Source organism: Setaria viridis, chromosome 3 (genome assembly GCF_005286985.2).
Source record: "Setaria viridis chromosome 3, Setaria_viridis_v4.0, whole genome shotgun sequence".
Classification (NCBI taxonomy): Eukaryota; Viridiplantae; Streptophyta; class Magnoliopsida; order Poales; family Poaceae; genus Setaria; species Setaria viridis.
In genome coordinates this window covers 7253769-7275580 of record NC_048265.2, presented here as the reverse complement: position 1 = coordinate 7275580, position 21812 = coordinate 7253769, and the positions used below count along the sequence as shown (strand labels likewise).

General features: G+C 46.0%; 2 protein-coding genes across 3 annotated transcripts; both read left to right on the top strand.

Moving 5' to 3' along the window:
• Positions 1–6712: 6712 nt before the first annotated feature.
• On the top strand, positions 6713–15142 carry LOC117849460 (uncharacterized). Of its 2 annotated transcripts, none has more exons than XM_034731021.2 (13): positions 6713–7188; positions 10257–10431; positions 10663–10746; positions 11520–11761; positions 11855–12098; positions 12213–12292; positions 12416–12500; positions 12939–13070; positions 13192–13305; positions 13801–13845; positions 14357–14441; positions 14584–14634; positions 14733–15142. In XM_034731021.2, exons 1-13 carry the CDS (start codon positions 6965–6967, stop codon positions 14810–14812), a joined length of 1641 nt encoding a protein of 546 aa, XP_034586912.1. In that variant the 5' UTR covers positions 6713–6964; the 3' UTR covers positions 14813–15142. The 2 variants fall into 2 exon arrangements, with proteins under 2 accessions (XP_034586912.1, XP_034586911.1); XM_034731020.2 differs by having other exon boundaries at positions 6719–7188; positions 14724–15142.
• A 4540-nt stretch (positions 15143–19682) lies between these two features.
• Positions 19683–21129, top strand: LOC117849840 (probable WRKY transcription factor 51). Its single transcript, XM_034731543.2, has 3 exons — positions 19683–20024; positions 20155–20298; positions 20500–21129. Exons 1-3 carry the CDS (start codon positions 19783–19785, stop codon positions 20726–20728), a joined length of 615 nt encoding a protein of 204 aa, XP_034587434.1. The 5' UTR covers positions 19683–19782; the 3' UTR covers positions 20729–21129.
• Positions 21130–21812: the final 683 nt, after the last annotated feature.

The following is a 21812-nucleotide window of genomic DNA, read 5'->3' as shown; positions in this document are numbered from 1 at the left end:
AAGTAAAAGAAGTTGGCTATGAGCCTGTGACAAAAATTGCCAAAGACCAGGAAACTAAAAGAACAGATAAAATTCAATTAGATGGGTTGAGCATACTACCAGCTATCATATACACAATTAGCCGGGTTGAGCATACTACCAGCTTTCATATAGTGGACAGGACATGAGGGCAACATTTAAAGACATTGCATTTAGAAAAGACAGTTATGTGTCTTAGCCTCCATTAACAATCTATAAGGTAAGGCAACCAACCATGTGCTGAACTCAAGGCAACCATGTGCTGAAGGAAGAAATCATACAAAGAAACTCATATGTAGATGAGCTCAAGGACAAAATGAATGCTGTTGAGATTGAAAACGGAAGACTGAAGGTCGATCTAAATGGTGATTTCATGATGTTAGGATCGTTGCAGACTGAAGTCAGTGCCCTGGAGGAACAAACCTTGTCCCTTGCCTGCCAATGACTGCTTGCAATCAAATAAACTCAGAATGGAGGTATACATTCCCTCTTTCATGTTTTATTCAAGATTTAAGGATCATATATAGTTCCCGGTATAATATCATATTGCTATTCTCTAACAGGTTAATTCTTTTCTACTAGTAACATAGCGCAATAAACTTAGCTATTTTCTCCTTAACATTCAGTTTAAGCAAGAGGTCAAATATACTTAAAATAGTACACACTACACAGTGATTGCAGGATTTAGCAGTTCTAGCTCCTAAAGATATCCATGAGAAAAGAACCTATCATTTAAACCTTTGACTTCAAATATCAGTATGCAATGCCTTTGAAATCATTTAAACCTCCATTTCCCAGTAGAAAAAAGAACATATCATTCAAATGGGACTAAATCATTAGGCTGCTATACCGCTCCAACAAAGTGTAGTAAAATATACACTTCTGTATCTGTAAGAAGAACTTCATAGGTGGGTATAATGGGAGGAGCAAATAAGACTAACACTCAAATCTAGATCTGTGAAATCAAGAACCCCTACGCAAATCTAGATCCAGGCATGTGAATCAAAACACTACCCAAGCACCCAATGCAAACCTAAAGGGTGGCCTAAAAAGCAAGTCACTCTGCTAGATCATGGACGAACTTAACAAGAACAAGTGCATACATAAATACTCCAACTCCCTTGTCGAAGGAAAAGCTGCAAGAAACACTATCTAAGGCACCCCAAAGCAAAGCTAAAAAGAGGCCTACAAACAAAATATCCCTGCTACAACAAGATCTTGGGCGAGCTAGGAAAAAACAATCGCCTACAAGAAGAGGAGAAGGACGAGGATGGGTGACTCACCGGCAAGAAGACGGCCACCGAATGGGATAAGCGCTTGAGTGAAGAAGACCGCGTGCCTTGCGGGTATCCACCGCCGCCATCGGGAGGATGGGGAGGCGGTGGGAGGGACGAGGAGGCGACAGGGAGGATAGGGAGCAGGGGAGGCGACGAGGAACAGCGACAACGAGGCGCAGGGAGGGGGAGCCGCACGGGCGACGGCGCTTGAGTCCCTCAAGAAACCGCACGGGGAAGAGGCGGCCAGACCCTTGAGGTGGGGAGGGCCTGCTCGGGGAAAATGCAAGGAAACGGGTCGCCCAGCCCCTCGGTGTGGGCTTCCAAATGACAAGAATTTTTGACCCGTGCCGCATTTTCACGGGGAGCGTCGGGTCGGGGAAAAGGCCGGGATCCTAGCAGGATGTTGGGCTCCCAAACTAGCCCTTAGATTTTTGGGCCGCTGTGATTCCACGCGCTCCTCCGTGCGGTGCCTTATCTTGGCCTCGTTTGTTTCCGCTTATAAGCGGCTTATCCTTATATTGGCCCCGTTTGTTTCCGCTTATAAGCGGCTTATCGTGGAAATAAGCGAAAATCCCGCCGAATGCTTTGCTTATTTGCACCGATTCTCGCTTATGTGGTAAGTCGTTTCAGAGACTTGAACTACAAGAAGCGAAAAGTGAGAAAATCTTCGTTTAGATTATAATCCAAACGTGGCTAGGAAAAGCGTATCCAAACAGGGCCCTTATCTCATCGCCGGCCCGCCCTCCACGCTCTCTCACTCTCTCTCCCACGCGCTCTCCCTCCTCTATCTCTCTCCCTCCACTCCTCCTACCTCCCCTCCCCTCCCCCTCCGCTCGCCCCTCACCAACGGTGAGGAGCGGCGGCGGGACAAGGTGAGGTGGCGGAGGTGGGTCGGGGTGGTGGCGACGGCGCAAGAGGGGCGCGACGGTGGGAGCGGCAGGGCGGAGGCGGCGCGGGAGAGCGCGGCGGCGGTGGGGCTAGTGGATGCGGCGGGAGGCGAAGGAAGGACGGAGGAGGGGACGGAGGAGGCGGAGGAGGGGGCGGAGCGAGTGGGGCGGAGGGGCAGAGGGAGGCGGAGGGGAGGGGGGCGGGGTTGGTGATGGGAGGGGGCGGGCGGGGCGGGTGTGGGCCGGCAGGGCCGGGGGATTTTTATTTTTTTTACCGGATTGCTAGTACGGTTGGGCGTTGCGGATTGGTACTGGAGCCGTTCTATCTGGTAGTGCACTGAACCGAATCAAATAACCGAAGCACGAAATTCTTCAGCATTGGAGTGCTGCGGGCCTGCCTGTAGTAATTAAGGGGGAGTGACCGAGTGAGAGGCTGACCTGACATGATCACGTGTAGCCTTAGATGGACGAGGACGACGGCAAGGCCAGGTCTGAGGTCTGGGCCGGCCGGCCAGCTAGCAGGCGACAACAAATGCGTCCGCAAACTCGATCCCCGGTCACGACTGCTGGTTATCTACCTCGATCGATACGTGGAGGTGACCTGAGTCATTTACAAATTTTCACATCTTCTGACCGTCAACTGCAGGCAGCAGTGGACTGTTCAGATTCGAACTAGACATTTGAGATACCCGACGCACTCAAGCACCACGTCGTTATATTGTTCAGTTTTTATTTTTAGGGTGGTAAGGACCTCTAATTTAGCTTAGTAAATTTAAAGATCGGATTCAATAAAGGATCGGATCATAATAATATATGATTTTAAGTTAAAAATAGATAGCATTTTGTTGGACTGTGAAGGAGGTACGAGTGTCATACTTCATTACCACCCCTATATATATATCACTCTCCCCGTGGTCCATAGATTATACTCCCAAGTTAAGTGAGCAAACTAACGCAGTAACCTTTTTTCCTGGTACCATTATTGTTGCTTCACTTCACATACCCTCACAGCAGAGACTGATGTTTGTTCTTTTGGTGAAAGAGATAGAGACTGACCGATCTTGACAGGTTAACCAAGAATGATTTCGGCGTGCAGTTACACACAGGCTGGCGGCCACTGCACACGAGTGACCTGGCCGCGGCGGTGACTCGTGCATGGCCGTTGACCCGATTATTGTGCGCGGCCGGTCGGTCTCCCACGAGCACGGCAGTAAAATTGGACCTTTAGTCCTGGTTGGTAAGGATTAAAGATCCCAAAAATTCATTCGAAACTAAATTTTCGAGACTAAAGACCCCCTTTAGTCCCGATTGATGTTACAATCAGGACTAAAAAGTTTCAAAAAAAATAAAAAAATAGATTCGACCGCGCCGGTCGCACCGCCTGGCGGCCTGCCCGCCCGTGCGTCGTCCGCTCTGCCTGGAAGAAAGGGAGAGGAGGAGAGAAATAAGGAAGAAGAGAGACTGATGCATGAGATAAGAGAGTGGAAAGGATAAGTGGAGAGCGGTGTGTGTGTGTGGGGGGGGGGGGGGGGCTAAAGGCCTCGGGAGCTTTAGGCCCTGTTTGGCATGGCTCCAACTCCAGGTGGAGCTGCTCCACTCCTGAACTCCACATGGAGCCAGCTCCACTCCAAAACTCCAGAACAAAAATGGGGTGTTTGGCTAGATGGGTGCTCTCAGCTCCAAAAAAGATCGATTTCAGTGTGGATTGCCATTGTTGCCCCCCAATTAAGGCCCCACTTGTCATCCTCTCTATCCTATCTTCTTCTTCCCCTTTTTCCACTGCACTGTGTTGCACACGGGAGACCCTCCACGGGCGGCGGGCTCGATGGCGGGCAGCGGGGTGGGCGGCGACGGGCGGCGGGCTCGACGGCGGGCGGCGGGGTGGGCGGCGACGGGGGCGGCGACGGGCGGCGGGGTGGGCGGCGGGCTCGACGGCGGGCGGCGGGGTGGGCGGCGACGGGGGCGGCGGGGTAGGCGGCGATGGGGGCGGCGCTGGGCGGCGACAGGCGACGACGGGCGGCGGGCGGCGGCGGGCGGCGACGGGCGGCGCTGGGCGGCGACGGGTGACGGGCGGCGCGCGGCGACGGGCGGCGATGAGTGGCGGGCGGCGACGGGGGCGGCGGCGGTCCGTGGCGGGCGGCGAGGCCGACCGGCCATGGGAGCGGCGATGGGCGGGGCTCTGGCGGCGAGTGGGGCTCGAGAGAATAGAAGGGAGAATATAATGAAACGTTTTTTTGTGTAACCAGTGGCATTGGTGGGTAATTACCTACCAACTCCACGAGGAGGATCAAAAGAGAGGTTTCTGGAGCAGCAAAAGAGGTGCTCCAAAACTCCACCTCCATTTGCACTACAGCTCCATGGAGTTGGTAACTCCATGGAGTTTTGGAGTTGGGATGTTTGGCTGAATTTTTTGATGGAGTTGCTGGAGTTTAGGAGTGGAGCCGTGCCAAACAGGACCTTAGTCCCGGTTGATCTTAAAACCGGGACGAGCATATTTTTGACTCGGAGTCCAATATTAAGGCCCTGTTTGGCATGGCTCCAACTCTGGGTGGAGCTGCTCCACTCCAGAACTCCACATGGAGCCAGCTCCGCTCCAAAACTCTAGAACAAAAATGAGGTGTTTGGCTAGATGGGTGCTCTCAGCTCCAAAAAAAGATCGATTTCAGTGTGGATTGCCATTGTTGCCCCCCAATTAAGGCCCCACTTGTCATCCTCTCTATCCCATCTTCTTCTTCCCCTTTTTCCACTGCACTGTGCCGCACACGGGAGACCCTCCACGGGTGGCGGGGTGGGTAGCGACGGGGCGGCGGGCGGCGACGGGCGCGGCAACGGGCGGCGGCGGGCGACGGGCGGCGGCGGGCGGCGACGGGCGACGAGCGCGGCGGCGGGCGCGGCGGGCGGCGGCGGGCGGCGACGGGCGACGAGCGCGGCGGCGGGCGGCGACGGGCGGCGGGCGCGGCGACGGGCGGCGGCGGGCGGCGACGGGCGACGGGCGGCGGCGGGCGGCGACAGGCGGCGGGCGCGGCGACGGGCAGGGCTCTAGCGGCGAGTGGGGCTCGGGAGAATAGAATGAAACGTTTTTTTATGTAACCAGTGGTATTGGTGGGTAATTACCCACCAACTCCACGAGAAGGTTCAAAAGAGAGGTTTCTGGAGCAGCAAAAGAGGTGCTCCAAAACTCCACCTCCATTTGCACTACAGCCCCATGGAGTTGGCAACTCCATGGAGTTTTGGAGTTGGGGTGTTTGGTTGAATTTTTTGATGGAGTTGCTGGAGTTTAGGAGTGGAGCTGTGCCAAACAGGGCCTAACTGAGATAAGGAGCTGGATGGAATATCAGTTATAGGTCTGCAGTTGCAGCAGCAGCTGCACCTTCATCCAGAGTCATGGTCATGGCCGGCAGCTATGGAGGAGGGAGCTGGACTGCCACAAATTTCCCGGGAGCCGCTAAACTCTGCTTGACGGCGCCGCGCGATGACTGCATCCACAAATTTTCCCGGCGCGCTTCTGTCATGTGTGTGTGGAGGGAGTCCGCCCATTTCGGCTCATTTTATTTTAGTGGGCCTGGTTTTGCAAGGGAGCACTGGGCCAGCTTGATTCATTCTTGGTGGCCCCTAAACGCTGATCCAACTCCTTTTAGGCAGCCCAATTACACTAGACTGACTTCAAGGCCTGACAAGACCTAACGTCGGCAAATTCGACAAGCCCAATTTTGTTTTTATTTCTTATCTTTGATGAGATCAAGTAAAACATGCCATCTACCTTTCAAGGAAAAAACGCTATACAACTTAAAATAAGGTCTTTAGAACACAATCTCGTTAGAAAGTTTGGGTTTTTTTAGGTAAGGCGGTAGGCTATGGAGGATGAGGCGATAGCCGGTGAGAATGAACGGGGTGGGGCAACTCACTTTGTTAAATTCCCATGGCAAATGTGGGGAAGCAGCGAATCCAGTAGATCAATGTACGAACGACTAATTTCAGACGCCTGTATTTAAACAAGAAGACAATTCCTTGAAAGAAGATTGGAGGGAGAAAAAGACCAGAAGAGGCAAAGATCAAACAACCGTTGCTTTGGACCAAGGGTGTGCCATTAGGTACAGCCAGGGGCCAAAATTTACCAGGTGCCCTCTACACTGGTAGAGCATTACACTATGAACACTGAACAGCAAGGTGGGAAAACTTCTTCTTTTTTTAAGGAATGTACACCGTCCTCATCGAAACCAGTGACGTCACACCTCACATGGAGTACGTTCTCTCTCCCCGAAACGCACACAGGATTACAGGATGGCTGCTGGAACACAAACCGACGCGGGTGTTAGTTAATGCTCCCGCGAACCCGAACGGAAAAAGGCTCTTCTCCCGCGGGGATCGCCCCGTTCCGTTGCGTCTCTCCCCTCGCAGGCCCTTCGCGCCGCGCGCCGCCCGCCCGCCCGCCCGCCCGCAGCACCACCACCTGTTGCTAAGCTAAGCAAAGCAATGCTTGCGTAACCTCTCCCGCACAGCTGTCTCCAGCCTTTTTAACCCCGCCATGACAGCACGATTAGTTTACTCTCCCTCTAAACCTCAAACCACCCCGAAAGAAAGGAAAAAAGATCGGAGGAGGTAAAAATATACGCAGGCAGGCAGGCCTGCGCGCGTACAAAGCGCTGAGAAACAAACAAAAAGGAAATCGGGGGAGTGCCTGCCGAGTAGAAAAGGAGGAGGAAACAGTTCGAGCTCGCCGCAGCGAGAAGCGACTCCCCCAGTCCCAGGCGACGAGCGTGCGAGGGGGTGCTGGGGTTGGGCATGGATAGCGAGATGGCGGAGGAGTCGGCGGCGCGCGGCGGGGCTGGACAGCTGGCGGCGGTGGCGGAGGAGGGTGAGGGCGGAGCGGTGGCGGGGGCTCAGGCGCCGGCGCCGCCCGCGGCGGTCGGGTCCAGCAAGACCATGGAGCGCGTCGCGGCCGCGAAGAAGTTCATCGAGGACCACTACAAGGCGCAGATGAAGAACCTCCAGGAGCGCAAGGAGAGGTACTGGAACCCGAACCCCCACCTCAGAATTTCCTGATCAGAGGTCCTCGAGCTGGTGGAGTACGAGCGCGTGCGATTTGGATAGATCTCGCGTGGGGGCGGTCCGATTGGTCTCGAGCTGCGAGGTGAGGGGTTGGGGGTAGCTTCTGTATGCTTGGATTGCTGTGGGGATGCTGGGGGGTGAGGGTTTGAGCTGCGCGTTCAGCTGGATTGGCTGTGGTTCATAAGCTTTTCATGGTGCTTGGTTGTAGAATGTGGCTTTAGCTTCTACTGGTGCTGTGGTTTGGGGCTTGATTGGCGGTATGAATTCAGTGGATTGAGATTTTGTGCGTTGCTGCAGTGGAGCTTAAGTAGATTGTCGTTCTGTGGAGTCCAAGTTGCTTGGGCTTGATTTGGCTAGAATAATATGGTGGGTTTTGGAAGGCTTGCCATAATTGGAATAAAGTTGCGGACCGTTAATGGGAGCATGCAAAGAAATGAGGTTTGCGCTTATGGCCGCTTCCTCAGTTTCAGGGAGAGGGGACACGCGGCGCTAGAGTACAAGTTTCAGGGAGAGGGGACACGCGGCGCTAGACGTGTACTCTGACGTGCTATACGTTACCTTCCGATGGCATGCTAGCAATTGGTGCTGAAGATTGGACTTGATGATGTGAATTGTGAATAGGTCTTTGTGTGTGGCACGTGCTATACGTGCTTGGATTCCTGTAGAGATGCTGGGGATGAGGCTTTTAGCTGCGCAGTTGGCTGGATTGTTAAGTGAATCGAGGGGCCTGACCTGTGAAGAGAGAGTTTGGGGGTAGCCTGTATTTCTTATGCTTCTGTGGGGTGCTGAGGGATGATGATTTGAACTGTGCATTCAGCTGAATTAATTGTGGTCCAGAAGCCTTTCATGGTAATTGGTTGTAGAATGTGGCTCTAGCTTCTACCGCTGTAGTTTGGGGCGTGATTGGTGGGATGTTGTAGTATGTATTCAGTGGATTGAGCTGTTGTGCATTGCTGCAGCGGAGCTTAAGTAGATTGTCACTTTGCGGAGTCTGAATTGTTTGAGCTTGATTTGGCTAGAATCAACATGTTGGGTTTTGGAAGGCTTGCCATAATTGGGATAAAGTTGCAGGCTGTTAGTGGGAGCATGCAAAGAAATGAGGTTTGCGTTTATGGTCACTCCTCAGTTTCAGGAGGGAGGGGACACACGGCGCTTGACGTGTGCTCTGACATGATATACATTAGCTTTCTGTAGCATGCTGACAATTGGCGTTGGAGCCTTGGAGGCTGGACATGTAAATACGACTTCATGTGTGGCACGTGCTATATGTGCTTGGATTCCTGTGGAGATGCTGGGGGTGAGGCTTTTAGCTGCGCATTTGGCTGGATTTTAAGTGGATCCAGGGGTCTGGGCCGTGAGGAGAGAGTTTGGGGGTAGCCTGTATGCTTATGCTCCTTCGGGGGTGCTGGGGATTGAGGATTTGAACTGCGCATTCAGCTGGATTGGTTGTGGTTCAGAAGCCCTTTGTGGTACTTGGTTGTAGAATGTGGCTCTAGGTTCTACTAGTGCTGTGCTTTGGGATGTGATTGGTGGGATTTTGTAGTATGTATTCAGTGGATTGAGCTGTTGTGTGTTGCTGCAGCCTGCAGTGGAGCTTAAGTATATTGTTGCTTTGCGGAGTCCGAATTGTTTGAGCTTGATCAATATGGTGGGATTTGGAGGGTTTGCCATTATTGGAATAGAGTCGTGGGCTTTCGAGGGAGCATGCATAGAGACGAGGTTTGCGCATATCACTTCCTCACTTTCAGGGAGAATGGACACTGGTGCTTGACGTGTGCTTTGATGTATGTTAGCTTTCGGTGGCATGCTGACAATTGGTGTATGACATGTGGTGCCATTATTGGAATAAAGTTGCAGGCCGTTTGTGGGAACATGCTAAGAAATAGAATTTGCACTTATAGAAGAGCTTGAGGTGTGCTTTCAATGGCATGCTGACAACTGGTGTTGAACATGATATGGAATGGAAAAATTTGAAGTGATCTAACATTGGCAACAGGTAGTATCAAGTAAACATGTTGAGACGGATCCATGTGTCGTGCATGCACATGTTATTGTGTGTTACAAGTGAATTTCTTCCTCGACATATTTTCTTGCTGACGTCCTGTTACACGTTATTGTTGTGCCAGTCATGCTCTAGGAACACATTTAAAAGTCAGGCCGACACATACTTCAAATATGTAAAAGATCTAAATGAAACACAAACCTTATCCATCGAGTGCAAGCATCATCATGTTAACCCAAAGTCATCCATACTTCATTTCTGGTCACACCCTCCTTCATTCATCCATGCAACTACGTTTTGGAGTGCAAATCCCCTTCAATCAGTCACGGGAAACTAAGCAGCAGCTAATGTGGCAAGGCACAATCCATGCATTGCGTGACTCAATGCAGGCACTCTTCTAGTGGAGCCATGACTCAATCAAGTTAATGAATCTGTCGTGTTCCATTCCATATATTGCGTCAAACTGGTTCTCAACAGAGAAATAATTGATTCGTGTAAATGAATGCAGGTTTCTTTTTTGAATTGTATGGTGAGATTCATTGTGCATCCTAAACTAAGAAGAGGATTCTAGAAAGTTGTAGGTTCATAGTGGAATCTAAAAGGAACTCTCTACAAGTTTAAAGTTAGGTTTATAATCTGGATGTGGAGTTATATTTTGGACCACCGGATGGTTATGGGAGAACACTAAATATTTTAGATGCTGCTGCACTCTCATTTACTAACTTTTGAACTCAACATTGAGACTAGTATAGTCCAAGGACTGTTGTTTTAACACACTTTCGTTAATGCTGTCTTCATCCTAGTCCCAATGGGTAAATTAAACAAACACTCAGTCCTAATGAGTTTTAGATTTGTCGTTGTACCAAATGAATCTTTCTCTCTCTCGTTATCCTTTTGTACCCTTACTTTTATGAACCATGCGTTCCTTTATTTTAGAATTCCATATTTCTCTATTACACACCCATTAATGGTTATGTCTATACTTAAGGAATTTGGGCATATTGGTACCATTTGTGTCTGTAGGCGCTTGGTTTTGGAACAACAGCTAGCTTCTTCACAAGTTCCCAGGGAGGAGCAGCTAAACTTAATAAAGGATCTGGAGAGAAAGGAGACTGAATACATGAGACTCAAAAGACACAGAATTTGTGTGGATGACTTTGAGATGCTCACTATCATTGGAAGAGGCGCCTTTGGGGAGGTTTGCACATTCCGACATTCATATTTCTGCAAGCATGCTCATGATTTCTTTTCTGTAATTTTATCTTGAACAATTAGGCATGATAATCTTTATATGCTGTTGTGCCACTCAGCTACATGTAACAGTCTATAACCTCTCTGTAGTGCCTGGTGTTTACACAATGCAACTTCTGTTTTTCATAGTATGACTCGTATTCCTTGCGCTGATAGCTTAAATTTGCTATCCTCACAGGTTCGACTATGTCGGGAAAAATCCTCTGGTAACATTTATGCAATGAAAAAGCTAAAGAAGTCTGAAATGCTTGTCAGGGGTCAGGTAATACAGAGGAAACTACATCACTTATTGTGGCTTTTCTTTTTCTTTGTTACCACAGATATGGTAATCAACTAATTACTATTTTTCTTATTTTGATATGCTGACTAGTAAATTATCTGTGATATCAATAGCAATATCATCATGAGAACATGAACCCTTTGTTTAACTATTTGGAGTTTACTGGATTGGTTATATACTTTTTAGTGACAGACTGCTTTGTTATGGTTTCTTAGTTATATAACTGTGACAGAAAAATTATGTGTTCCAAAATTTACAAAAGGAAACTTACTAAAAGCATTATTTGGATAGAGTTGTTTTCAGTTTTTGTGGTCCCATTTTTGTGGTAGTAGACTTGGTATGTTATTTTCCAGCTTAAATTTTTTGTGTTTGTTATACCGTTTACTAAGGGGTACGGAGATCCAAAGCTACAAGGATATGTGTGTTCTACTGTTCTGAAGTCTGAACTTTATAACTGTTGACCACCAATTAGGCTTTTCTAAACTTTATTATATAATTGTTGACACCAATTTGGCTTACTTTATATGAGTTTCGTGATACAAAAGTGGTACAACTAGATTTGACTTTCAATATACATTCCAATTTGTCATGTTTTTTTCCTACTTGTTAAGGATATTTGAAGGAAACTTTGTGGCAAAGTTCAATTTTAAAGACCATGCCAAGTCAAATTGCACCTTATAAAAATAGTGTAGTATTAAGTATGCTTAGTGGTTTCTTCTGTCCATTGTAGCTAATGTTTTCACGTTTGTAATTAGGTGGAACATGTTAGAGCTGAAAGAAACTTGCTGGCTGAAGTTGGTAGCCACTGTATTGTGAAACTATATTATTCTTTCCAAGATGCTGAGTACCTCTATCTTATCATGGAGTACCTTCCTGGAGGTGACATGATGAACCTCCTCATACGGGAGGATACTCTGAATGAAGGCGTGGCTCGTTTCTACATTGCTGAGACTGTTCTTGCAATCGAATCCATTCATAAACATAACTACATTCACAGGTTACATGCTTCTTAATCTGATTTAAATGGTATCCAGTGTGCTCTGTATGTTTACTCATTTTTAAACATTTTTTTGGCTTATCATTGTTACAGGGATATAAAACCTGACAACCTACTCCTCGACAAGAATGGTCATATGAAATTGTCAGATTTTGGACTGTGCAAGCCAATTGATTGTTCAAAGTTGTCAACCTTGAATGAAGATGAACCAATGGCTGATGAAAACCTTAGGGAGTCCATGGACGTTGATCATTCTTTCTCCGATACAGCAAATGGTAGGAGGTGGAGAAGTCCAAATGAACAGCTTCAGCACTGGCAGAAGAACAGGAGAAAACTGGTAGACATGTCTTTATATTAAGTGCCTCTCTAGTTAAACTAGTTCTCATGATCATAAATTCTCAAAAGTTGTTTTCCATAAATTTTTTTCACATGCTATGTGAATGTTCTTCAGGCATTCTCAACAGTTGGGACACCTGATTATATTGCTCCGGAGGTTCTACTAAAGAAGGGATATGGAGTTGAATGTGACTGGTATGAAGTTAATATATTCGTATTCTTAGTTGTCTCTTGTTTTCATCTTCCAAAACAAAAAAAAAACTGAACTCTTATTTGAACTACTGTAATTTCATTGTTTATATTTATTATTGCATGCAGGTGGTCCCTTGGTGCAATCATGTATGAAATGCTTGTTGGCTATCCACCATTTTATTCAGATGATCCAATAACTACGTGCCGAAAGGTTTTAGTCTTGGCTTCCAAACAGTTTATCTTCATCTTACTTTCGTGGGGCATGTTGTCAGTTTTTCACATCGTAATAGTTTAGTTAGATTATTTAGTTGTTATTGCAGCTTTGTACAGAGCTTATAGTTAACTGGTGGGTTTTATGTTTTTACTGAACACTTTTTATATGTTATCTTTATTTATGTCTGCTGTGTTAGAACATAAATTTGTTTCATGCCTGGAACACCCTAATCAGATGTGGCACTGTGGCAAATAAAATAAAAAAGAGTTGCGGAACTGACACCAAATGGATTTCCTCAAGTTTGCTATAGTTTGCCAAATATTGAGAAAATTATGCTCAGAGAGTCAGAGTCTATGTATAACGAAGATGTTTAAAGCAAAGTTCCTTTTTCTTTGTTTTAAATTATTGCATTGACTATGTATTTTAACTTTCTAGATTGTGCATTGGAGAAGCTATTTGAAATTTCCAGACAGTCCAAGTTTGTCACTTGAAGCAAAGGATCTCATCTGTCGGTTATTATGTGATGTTGATCACAGGATTGGCAGTGGAGGGGCAGACCAAATAAAGGTTTTTTATTTCTCATTATTAAGATCTAATACTTTACTGTTGTTCATTTTGGATGATATGGCTCCCCTCTTTTTATATTTTTGTATGGTTATATTAATCATTTCTGTTATCCTTTTCATAGGCTCATCCTTGGTTTCAAGGAATAGAATGGGACAACTTGTATGAGATGGAGGCAGCTTTCAAGCCTCAAGTAAATGATGAGCTGGATACACAGAACTTCATGAAGTTTGAGGAAGTAAGCAAAATCCGTTTTCATTTGTTTGATGCATTTGTCATTCTTTAGACATTATCAAGCTGCACGAGGTTGAATGTGGTCTGGTTGTGCGTGGGCGTGTGCATGCGTGTGTGTGTGTGTGACACAAAGTGTGGATGTGTGCATGTGTTGTGTGACCCAAAGTGTGGATGTGTGCATATGTGTGTGTTTGTTACACAAAGCATGCGTGCGCGCGCGTGCGTGTGTTACACAAAGCACGTGTGTGCATGTGTGTTACACAGAGCACATGTGCACGCGTGTTTTAAGTGTGCCTTGGCTGAGGTCTTTATGCCCTCTCCCTTGTACCTTTTTTCCTTCTCCTTAATGAAATGATGGGCAGCTTTCCTGTGTGTTTGGGGGGGAAAGCTGCATGGATTTTTTTTATCTGCATTTGGTTTATTATTAATGAACTGCTTATGTTTTTCTATCACCAGTACATTATACTCAGCATTTACGTTCTTCGACTCTTTTCTGCAGTCTGACCCTGCTCCAGCAAGACCAGGTTCTGGGGCTTCAAGGAAGGTACGCACCATATACATAAATATGAAATTCAAAAAAGCTAACCTTAAACCACATTCATCATTGCATTCATGTTAAACACTATAATACCAATAATACATAGTTAATGTGTCCCTGTGTTTTATTCTGTTAAAGTTATTCTTATAGTTAATGTGAAAAAAAAGGGAAGTAAAAAAAATCCTCAGCAGTGTCCATATTCTGTAGAGTGATTCATTATGACACAGTTCTTGAACTAGTTATTAGTGCTGTGATATTTGACAGACATTTTAGGATTGTTAAATTGTTTCAAAATACTTAAAGTGATGATGCTGGTGCACCCAAATTGAAATAGAATGTTTTGCAACTCGCATTATACCATATGGACAGTTGGCCTTTTTTATTGTCTGGGGTTCTAGCTTCTGGGATGGCACCTTTTGTTCATATCACTTTCATATGTCCATGGGTCTCCATAACTACATGCCATTATTTTTTTCTTCACTCCAAAATTCATTATTATTTTGGAATGTTGTTGCAGATGATGCTTAATTCTAAGGATCTTAGCTTTGTGGGTTATACATACAAGAATTTTGAAGCTGTGAAAGGTTTGCATCAATCCGCAGGTTTGTTAAGTATAGTGACAACTAAGAATGCCTTGTTAAATACACTGCTTGCAGTTGAACCGCATGATTATCTTTTTTATGCAAATGTCATTGTGGCCCTTGTCAGTTTCCTTTCTTACCTGCAAACCATGTATGCATGCAGATCTGCGGAGAAGCTCCTCATTTACAAGGCACTCCACTGGCTCCCCATCTGGTAGGGTATTTCATTCCATGGCTAGTTCATTAAACCTCATATGAGTCATTGGTCCGTTCTTTATCTTGTTTGGATCCTTACATTCCCAGATTCAGCAGACATGGACTCATCAATGGAACAGGATGGAACGGACACCCACAGGCGCTCTAGTTCGTCTGGAGACCCTATGGTGCCATGATCTCCCCTGCGGTTTCCCTGAAGCACCCTGTCCTACAGCATCGGTGCCCCTTGATGATGTGGCTGCATCTGAAGAGACCTGCCTGCTTTTATTCAGGTCCCAGCCCTTGTAATCGTTGGCGAGCACCTTGCTGTACAAACTAGAGGTATCAGCGCAGTGTGTTTCCGGTGAGAACCGAGATGGGTAGGGTTTGGGTATTTGCTTCTTGACGCTGGCTGCCCAGGTTGGCATAGTATTAGATTGTTGCCTTCCTTGTGGCAGCTCTTGGCCCTTTTAACATATATGATAATGGAGGAAATGAAGAGGTGGTAAACTGTGTTAGGATAGCCATTGTGGTTGGTTGACCTGTGCTTGTTCTGTTTGATGCCCATCAGAGATCTTCGGTTGGAGCTTATCCGTGAGCTGTGGTGTCTTAAGCCTGAAAATGCCTAGTTTTGTTTTTCATTTGCAGGATGCCTTTGCCGTTTTGGAAATGCCAAAATTTGTCAGTTTCGGTGGAAATTGAACTGCTCCCTATGAAACTCCAGCACTCTAAATGGGGCCTGCGATATGGTGTTTGGACATGGTTCCATGCTCAGTGTAGCTAATATTTCAGGTCAGGTCACTGCGTATGTTTGAGACGAGCCAAGGGAATCTGTTGGATAAGTCTGGACGCGCGATGCAAATGACCGGTTCCTCCGTAGACAATTTGCCACCCACGCGGCTGGCCGGAGTCATGCCAGTTCAGCTAGGCCGTGCCCGTCAATCAGGGAATTCATGGGCTGCGGCGAGTCGTCGTCAAACCACAAACGTGGCCGGACAGTAGGGGACAGCAATGTGGCCACGAAAGATGTTAACACCTATCGTCTACGGCCACAAACCCTTCGTAATCACTCGCTCCGGCGTGGTCACCTGCACCTACATTTTTTACAGGCTGTGGAAATCCCCTGTCGTCAGGGACTCAGGGTCACCTTTGAACACTGTTACATCGTGGTGTACTTGCATTTTTTTTTTTGTCTAAGTGACATGGAGTTAGCGAAAAGAGAGAAGCTGACTACTACTAGTAGCCAGTCTATAGTCCATTTCGATATGTAACAATGTTACAGACTTATACTAGTTTCGGAAACATGTTGCAGCGCTAGACCATTGGAGATTGTATCTATTATGCTATCTATGGTGAGATGGTGACGTAGATAATCTTATAGCTACCAAACTACTTTACTAGTGGAGAAGCTCTACTAGGCTCATTGGTGGCTTAAGAAGGATGCCTTGGTGATGGGCTGATCGTTGCAGACCGAACAAGGGGATTATGTTCTTTTTTTTTGTCGGATATTCCGGGCCATTTGGTGACATGAACCAAACATGACGTTAGTTTTCCAAAGAAAACTACAAAGTGCTGCTTTGTGTGCATGTTACAAAACTTGAATTCGGAAATATAAACATCAATCCAAAATATTACACATGAGTTATGAATATTTATTGAATAAAAGATGTAGCGATCAAATCCGGGTTTCAATATTGCTAGCAGATTTTGAATGAGATAATAGTATATCAATATAAGTTGATGAAATTTCTCATTTGGAAATGAGAACAATTTCATTACTACAAAGCTTTGGCAGTCAAGAATCAATTTAGTCTAGGCCTTGTTACACTTCTACTTTATTTGGATTATACCTTTATTTTTTAAACCTAATTTAATACTATTTAATTCAAAAATAAAAGAAATAGAACAATAACATAATATTTTTGAGGCACAGTAATATAATGACTAATGAGAAAGTTACATCAGTAGCTCCTAAACTTGTCTAACTGTGTCTCACGCATCCCTTGTACACTTGCAAAGTGATTTAACATCTCCCTAAACTTTCACTACACTCAGTGTACCCACCATGTAGCCGTCTCATTGAGACTTCAAGACTGGTTAGAGTCTATCCACATTATTGTGACGCGTGGTATTTACGTACTTTCTCCTATCATGAAGGAAGATCCACTGAATTTCATGTTTCGTTAAAACACATGTTATGCTAGGAATAACAATTATACGCATATGTAAAGGACAAGTCCTATATGATTATTTTCCACGAGTGTACCATTGGTAGCAATGAATCAAATGATGGACTTAGTGAGGAGGGATAATCTGCATCAAACTCTCCCTGATGGTTACGGATAAGGTCTTGTTTTTTGTGGAAGATGAAGTTAATATAATGCAAAATAGGCTTTCTATTCCCGCAGGTTTACCTTTAGGCGTTGATTGTTCAAATATGGGATTGGTGGATCAAGTGAACTTCAAATAATAAAAATCCAAACATTTGAAAACCGTGTCAACTAAGTACTAAACCCTATGAATGTCTCGAAAGACTGAGCCGATAGATCTTTATCATATTGATGAAGTTATCATAGGTGTATATGCCACCGCCGATGAACGCATTGTGTACTATTGAAAGAATGATGCATACTTTCAAGATTACTAAAAAATGTGAGCACCTATGCGTTTGAGACTCTAACCTAGAAATCTAACCAACTGAGCATTGCCATCGCATATAGACAAGATCACCTAGGAGGATCTAGGCAGTCTCGTACTAACAAGAACATAAGCACAAATTTGAGCTAAATAAAATACCTAACTTGAAATGTAAAGTGACCTCAAGAAGAAAAGGAACTGTAAATCATGGAGGGGCATACTCATTCCAAAGTACTCACTCCATCTCAAATTATAGGTCGTTTTGGTTTTTCTAGATGCATAGATATTATTATACATCTAGGGTACATCTAAGTGCATATACCAAAATCTATGAATCAAAAAAACCAAAACGACCTATAATATGGAGGGAGTAATACCAACTAACCACACTGACGTATCTAGCTCGATTCCTCGGTGCATCATGACGTCACTGGAAGTGCGCAACAGTTTAGGAGGAAGGGATTGCTAATGCTCACGTCAGAAAACTAGTATTAGGCGTTTAGCAGATTCAACGCCGCCTAATCCGCTTCTTATTAATAGCCTCGAACACAGGGCAGAGTTCCGGCAAGCAGACCAGCTGCATCATCACTGGTCAAATTAAATTAGGCTCTAATCCTGTCGTGGAGGGAACAAAATCCGAGCAGGCCAAGCCAAACAACGACGACGACGCCACACCAGCTGGCTCACGGATCCCCGTCGCCGTCCCCGTGTGGATTCCGACGAGATGGAGACAGCGACGACCCGCGCTGTCGTCTTCCGGCCGAGTCTGCCGGAGAAGACACGGCAGGGGCAGATCGATCGATGACGACGCCGGATCGGAGCGGACAGCCCCCGCTGTGCGATCGATTTGATGTGCGGCCGGCCGAGGAGGCGCGCGCGCGGCAGCTGGTCGTGGTCGTGGAGGGTGTCGGATTCGACCTCTTCGTCTCCGGCCGGCCAGCTGGTGGTGATCGACGGAGGAGGCCGCTTGGTGCCTTCCCTTTCGTGACTGCGGCTTTCGCTGCAAACAATTCCACCTCGCTTTTCTCTCTCGCGCGCGCGCACACTCTCTTTTAAGACTCGCTAGCACTTTCGGGGAAATTCAGAAACTATGCTATTTCCATCTTACCACCTTTGGTTTTATGCGGTCACAAATTTAAGGTATTCAATACGATTTTTTGTATTCCGATTAAAATGTTGAAATGTCTAGATGTACTAGTATTCAGAAGCTATTTCAAAATCTTAGAAATTTTCTATACTTTGCGAAAAAAATATGTATACAGCTACTAATTTACAAACAAAGTAGTGTGTAGTTGCCATGTGAATGTTTAAAAGGACACTCTTTTGTGACTTGATGGGGGAATATATATATTTTGAACCAAAAATAGGCAGTACAAAAACGTTATAATTCTCTATGCTTCGCAAAATATGATCAGCATTTAGGATAAGCTATATGCTGAGGAAAGGGGAAACAGTACGCAATTGCAATGCACGGATTAACTAATTAATGAACCTTTGCAGTGCTGTACTGTTTACGTTTTCTTCAACCTAAATACGGGACTACCTGAGAGGGAGGGGCAGCCAGGTAGGTCAAAGCTGTACTAGCACGAACGCAGCATGGGGCAGAAGAAATTATTTGGAACAATACATGACTCTCACCGATATTCCTACGCGTATGCTCCTCCTCCAGATGATTTTTCTTTATTTACTAGTACGTGGGTAGCGTGGCAGCACAGAGCAAGTAGGATAACTACATTTTTGAACTATCTATAGATGACAAGCACGTCACTGTCAAGCAACGCCTAGCTTTCAAATAAGTGACCAAACGAAAGAGACGAGAGGGTAGCGGCAGAGATAAAGATACGAGAAAATCAAATAATAATCTGTCCACGACAAGCTGGGCATCCGGATAATCAAGTTACTATATTTTTTTTATAACAGCACAGATCTAGCGAAGATTTGTTCCCTAATCATACAAGCATATAGTCTTTACGCGAACTGTTAGAAAGGGTCGTGATGATGTAACACTGACAAGTGAGACCCACAACGACTTTATTTTCCAGATAATCTATATATTACCCCCCCCCCCCCCCCCCCCAAAAAATACTATTTGTATAAAGTTTACCTATATACATATATGTATCATCTATACAAGATTGATTATATTATTCAGTAGTCCTATATATATTTTCGCGTACAAGTTGCATATATACAAAGCTTATCCATTATATATGCGCGCCAAGTGCAACTTGTACAGTGGGTGCACGTCACAATCGTATATATCGCGCATGCATGTACAGTTGAATTGACATGTGACATTATCTCTGAAAGCGTAGAGTAGTCCAAGGAATTGACAGGTGACGCATCTCCGAACTTTCGGACCTGCTTTGCGAAGCCTCCGCGAAGCCCTTGGGATCTCAGGCCCGATGTATAAATTGCAGAGCCCGGCACGGCATGAATATTATTCAGGCACACTAGCAGGGCGGCTAGCTAGCTACAGCGGCTATTAGTGTAGCTAGAGCTAGTGCGAAGCTTGCTGGTGGTGCATGCAATGGCGGCCTCGCTTGGGCTGAACCCTGAAGCTCTCTTCAGTTCCTTCTCCTCGTCGTACTACTCGCCCTTCATGTCCGACTACGCGCCGAGCTTCCCGGCGGCCAATAACGCCGTCGACGACGCGGCGGCCTTCTCCGCCGAGCTCGATGATCTTTGCCGGTTTGAGTACTCGCCGGCGGCGCCGGTCTTCGCCAGCGCCGGCGGCGGGGCTGGTGGGGACGATCGCAACGACAAGTCGATGTAAGTATATACGCAATTAGTCCCTCGCTTAATTTGTTAGTTGTAGCAGATTATATTAGTGCCCTTTATTCGACAGGGTGCGGTAATTTTAATTTGGTTGGTGACGCTTTTGGCGATTTGATTCGAGCAGGTCGTGTGAGGGTGGAGATGAGAAGAGACCGAGAAGCAATGGAAGGATCGGGTTCAGAACGCGATCAGAGGTGGAGATCTTGGACGACGGTTTCAAATGGAGGAAGTATGGGAAGAAGGCTGTCAAGAACAGCCCCAATCCAAGGTACACATGCGTACAGTCCCTAATTTCGAGTTTGAGTTCAAGCAAATTCATAGAATTCTACCAAATGGAAGCATGTCATGCGCATACAATTGCTTCTTTTTTTTACGGAAACAGTTAAATTCCCAGAACATTCAAGCGAAGATCTAAGAAATGAAATATCACTCGATTCTGATGAGCCTTTTGGCGCGCGCGCGCGTGCAGGAACTACTACCGGTGCTCGTCGGAGGGCTGCGGCGTGAAGAAGCGCGTCGAGAGGGACCGCGACGACCCCCGCTACGTCATCACCACCTACGACGGCGTCCACAACCACGCCAGCCCCACCGCCGCCGCCGCCATCCAGTACGGCGGCGGCGGCGGCGGCGGCTTCTACAGCCCGCCGAGCAGCGGCTCGCCGTCGGCCGCCTCCTACTCGGGCTCCTACCTCTTCTGACTTCCGAGTCTTTTTCAAGGACGTGCTCTGACCACGTGCTGTATCAAGAGGACTTGACCCAATGGTTTAATTTACCGGCCCAGTAGGATGAGAAAAATGTTCGGAGGGATCATCACCGGCCGGCCGGATAGGTTCCGACCTGCTTGTAGATTTTTACAGTTGTGCAGTAGTAGTAATTAGTAAGCTAGAAATACTTTACTTACCTCAATTGGTTACCTAGCTCTTCTGATGATGCATCAATCATCACTAGGATAACCGATGATGACAGCATGTTTTTTTTACTTGCTCCTCTTTCTTTGTTCTGTTTTCGTTTCTTTGCATACGTTTGTAATAGTTGCTAAAAGGCTGCTGATTTAACCTCGGTTCTCAACAATTATCATCAGAACTAGAGTTATCCGTGAGCTTTTTCCTTTTTGCAGTGTATAGCACTTGCTTGTTGCTTGAACCAAGATCAACAATTATGCCAAAAAAAAGGTGCATGGTAACTTTGCAGGGATAATGCTCTAGTTTACTTATGGGAAACTTTATACGACTGAAATCACAACTGCAAGATAGTTACTCTCTCCGTTCCAAATTGTAGGCCATTCCAACTTTCTTGGAGAGTCAAACTATTTTATGTTTGATCAAAATTATAGAGAGGATTACAAAGATTTATAGCACCGAATAGATATACTATAAAAATATATTTAATGAAGAATCTAATAATACTTATTTGTTATCATAAATATTAGTATTTTATTATATAAATTTAGTTAAACTTGAGATATCTTGACTTTCAAAAAAAATTGAAATAGCTTGCAATTTGGAACGGATGGATTACTTCCTACCTTGTTCGTCTCTACTAGTCCAAGCAACCAGCAAGCCTAGTCAAAAGTCAACAGTCATGCACGATCCATTTCTTGACGTTTCTCGTGACTCGTCAGGGATACAGATGTAGCATCTGTGTCCATGCACCCACGTACACCGTACCCTACTCACCACATCACATGTACATAACCAAACTTACAATTATATTACACCCAAACTCTACAGGAGCTACTTATTATAGCAAGGATGCCTCACACTTAGCCCACTTTGTAATTTG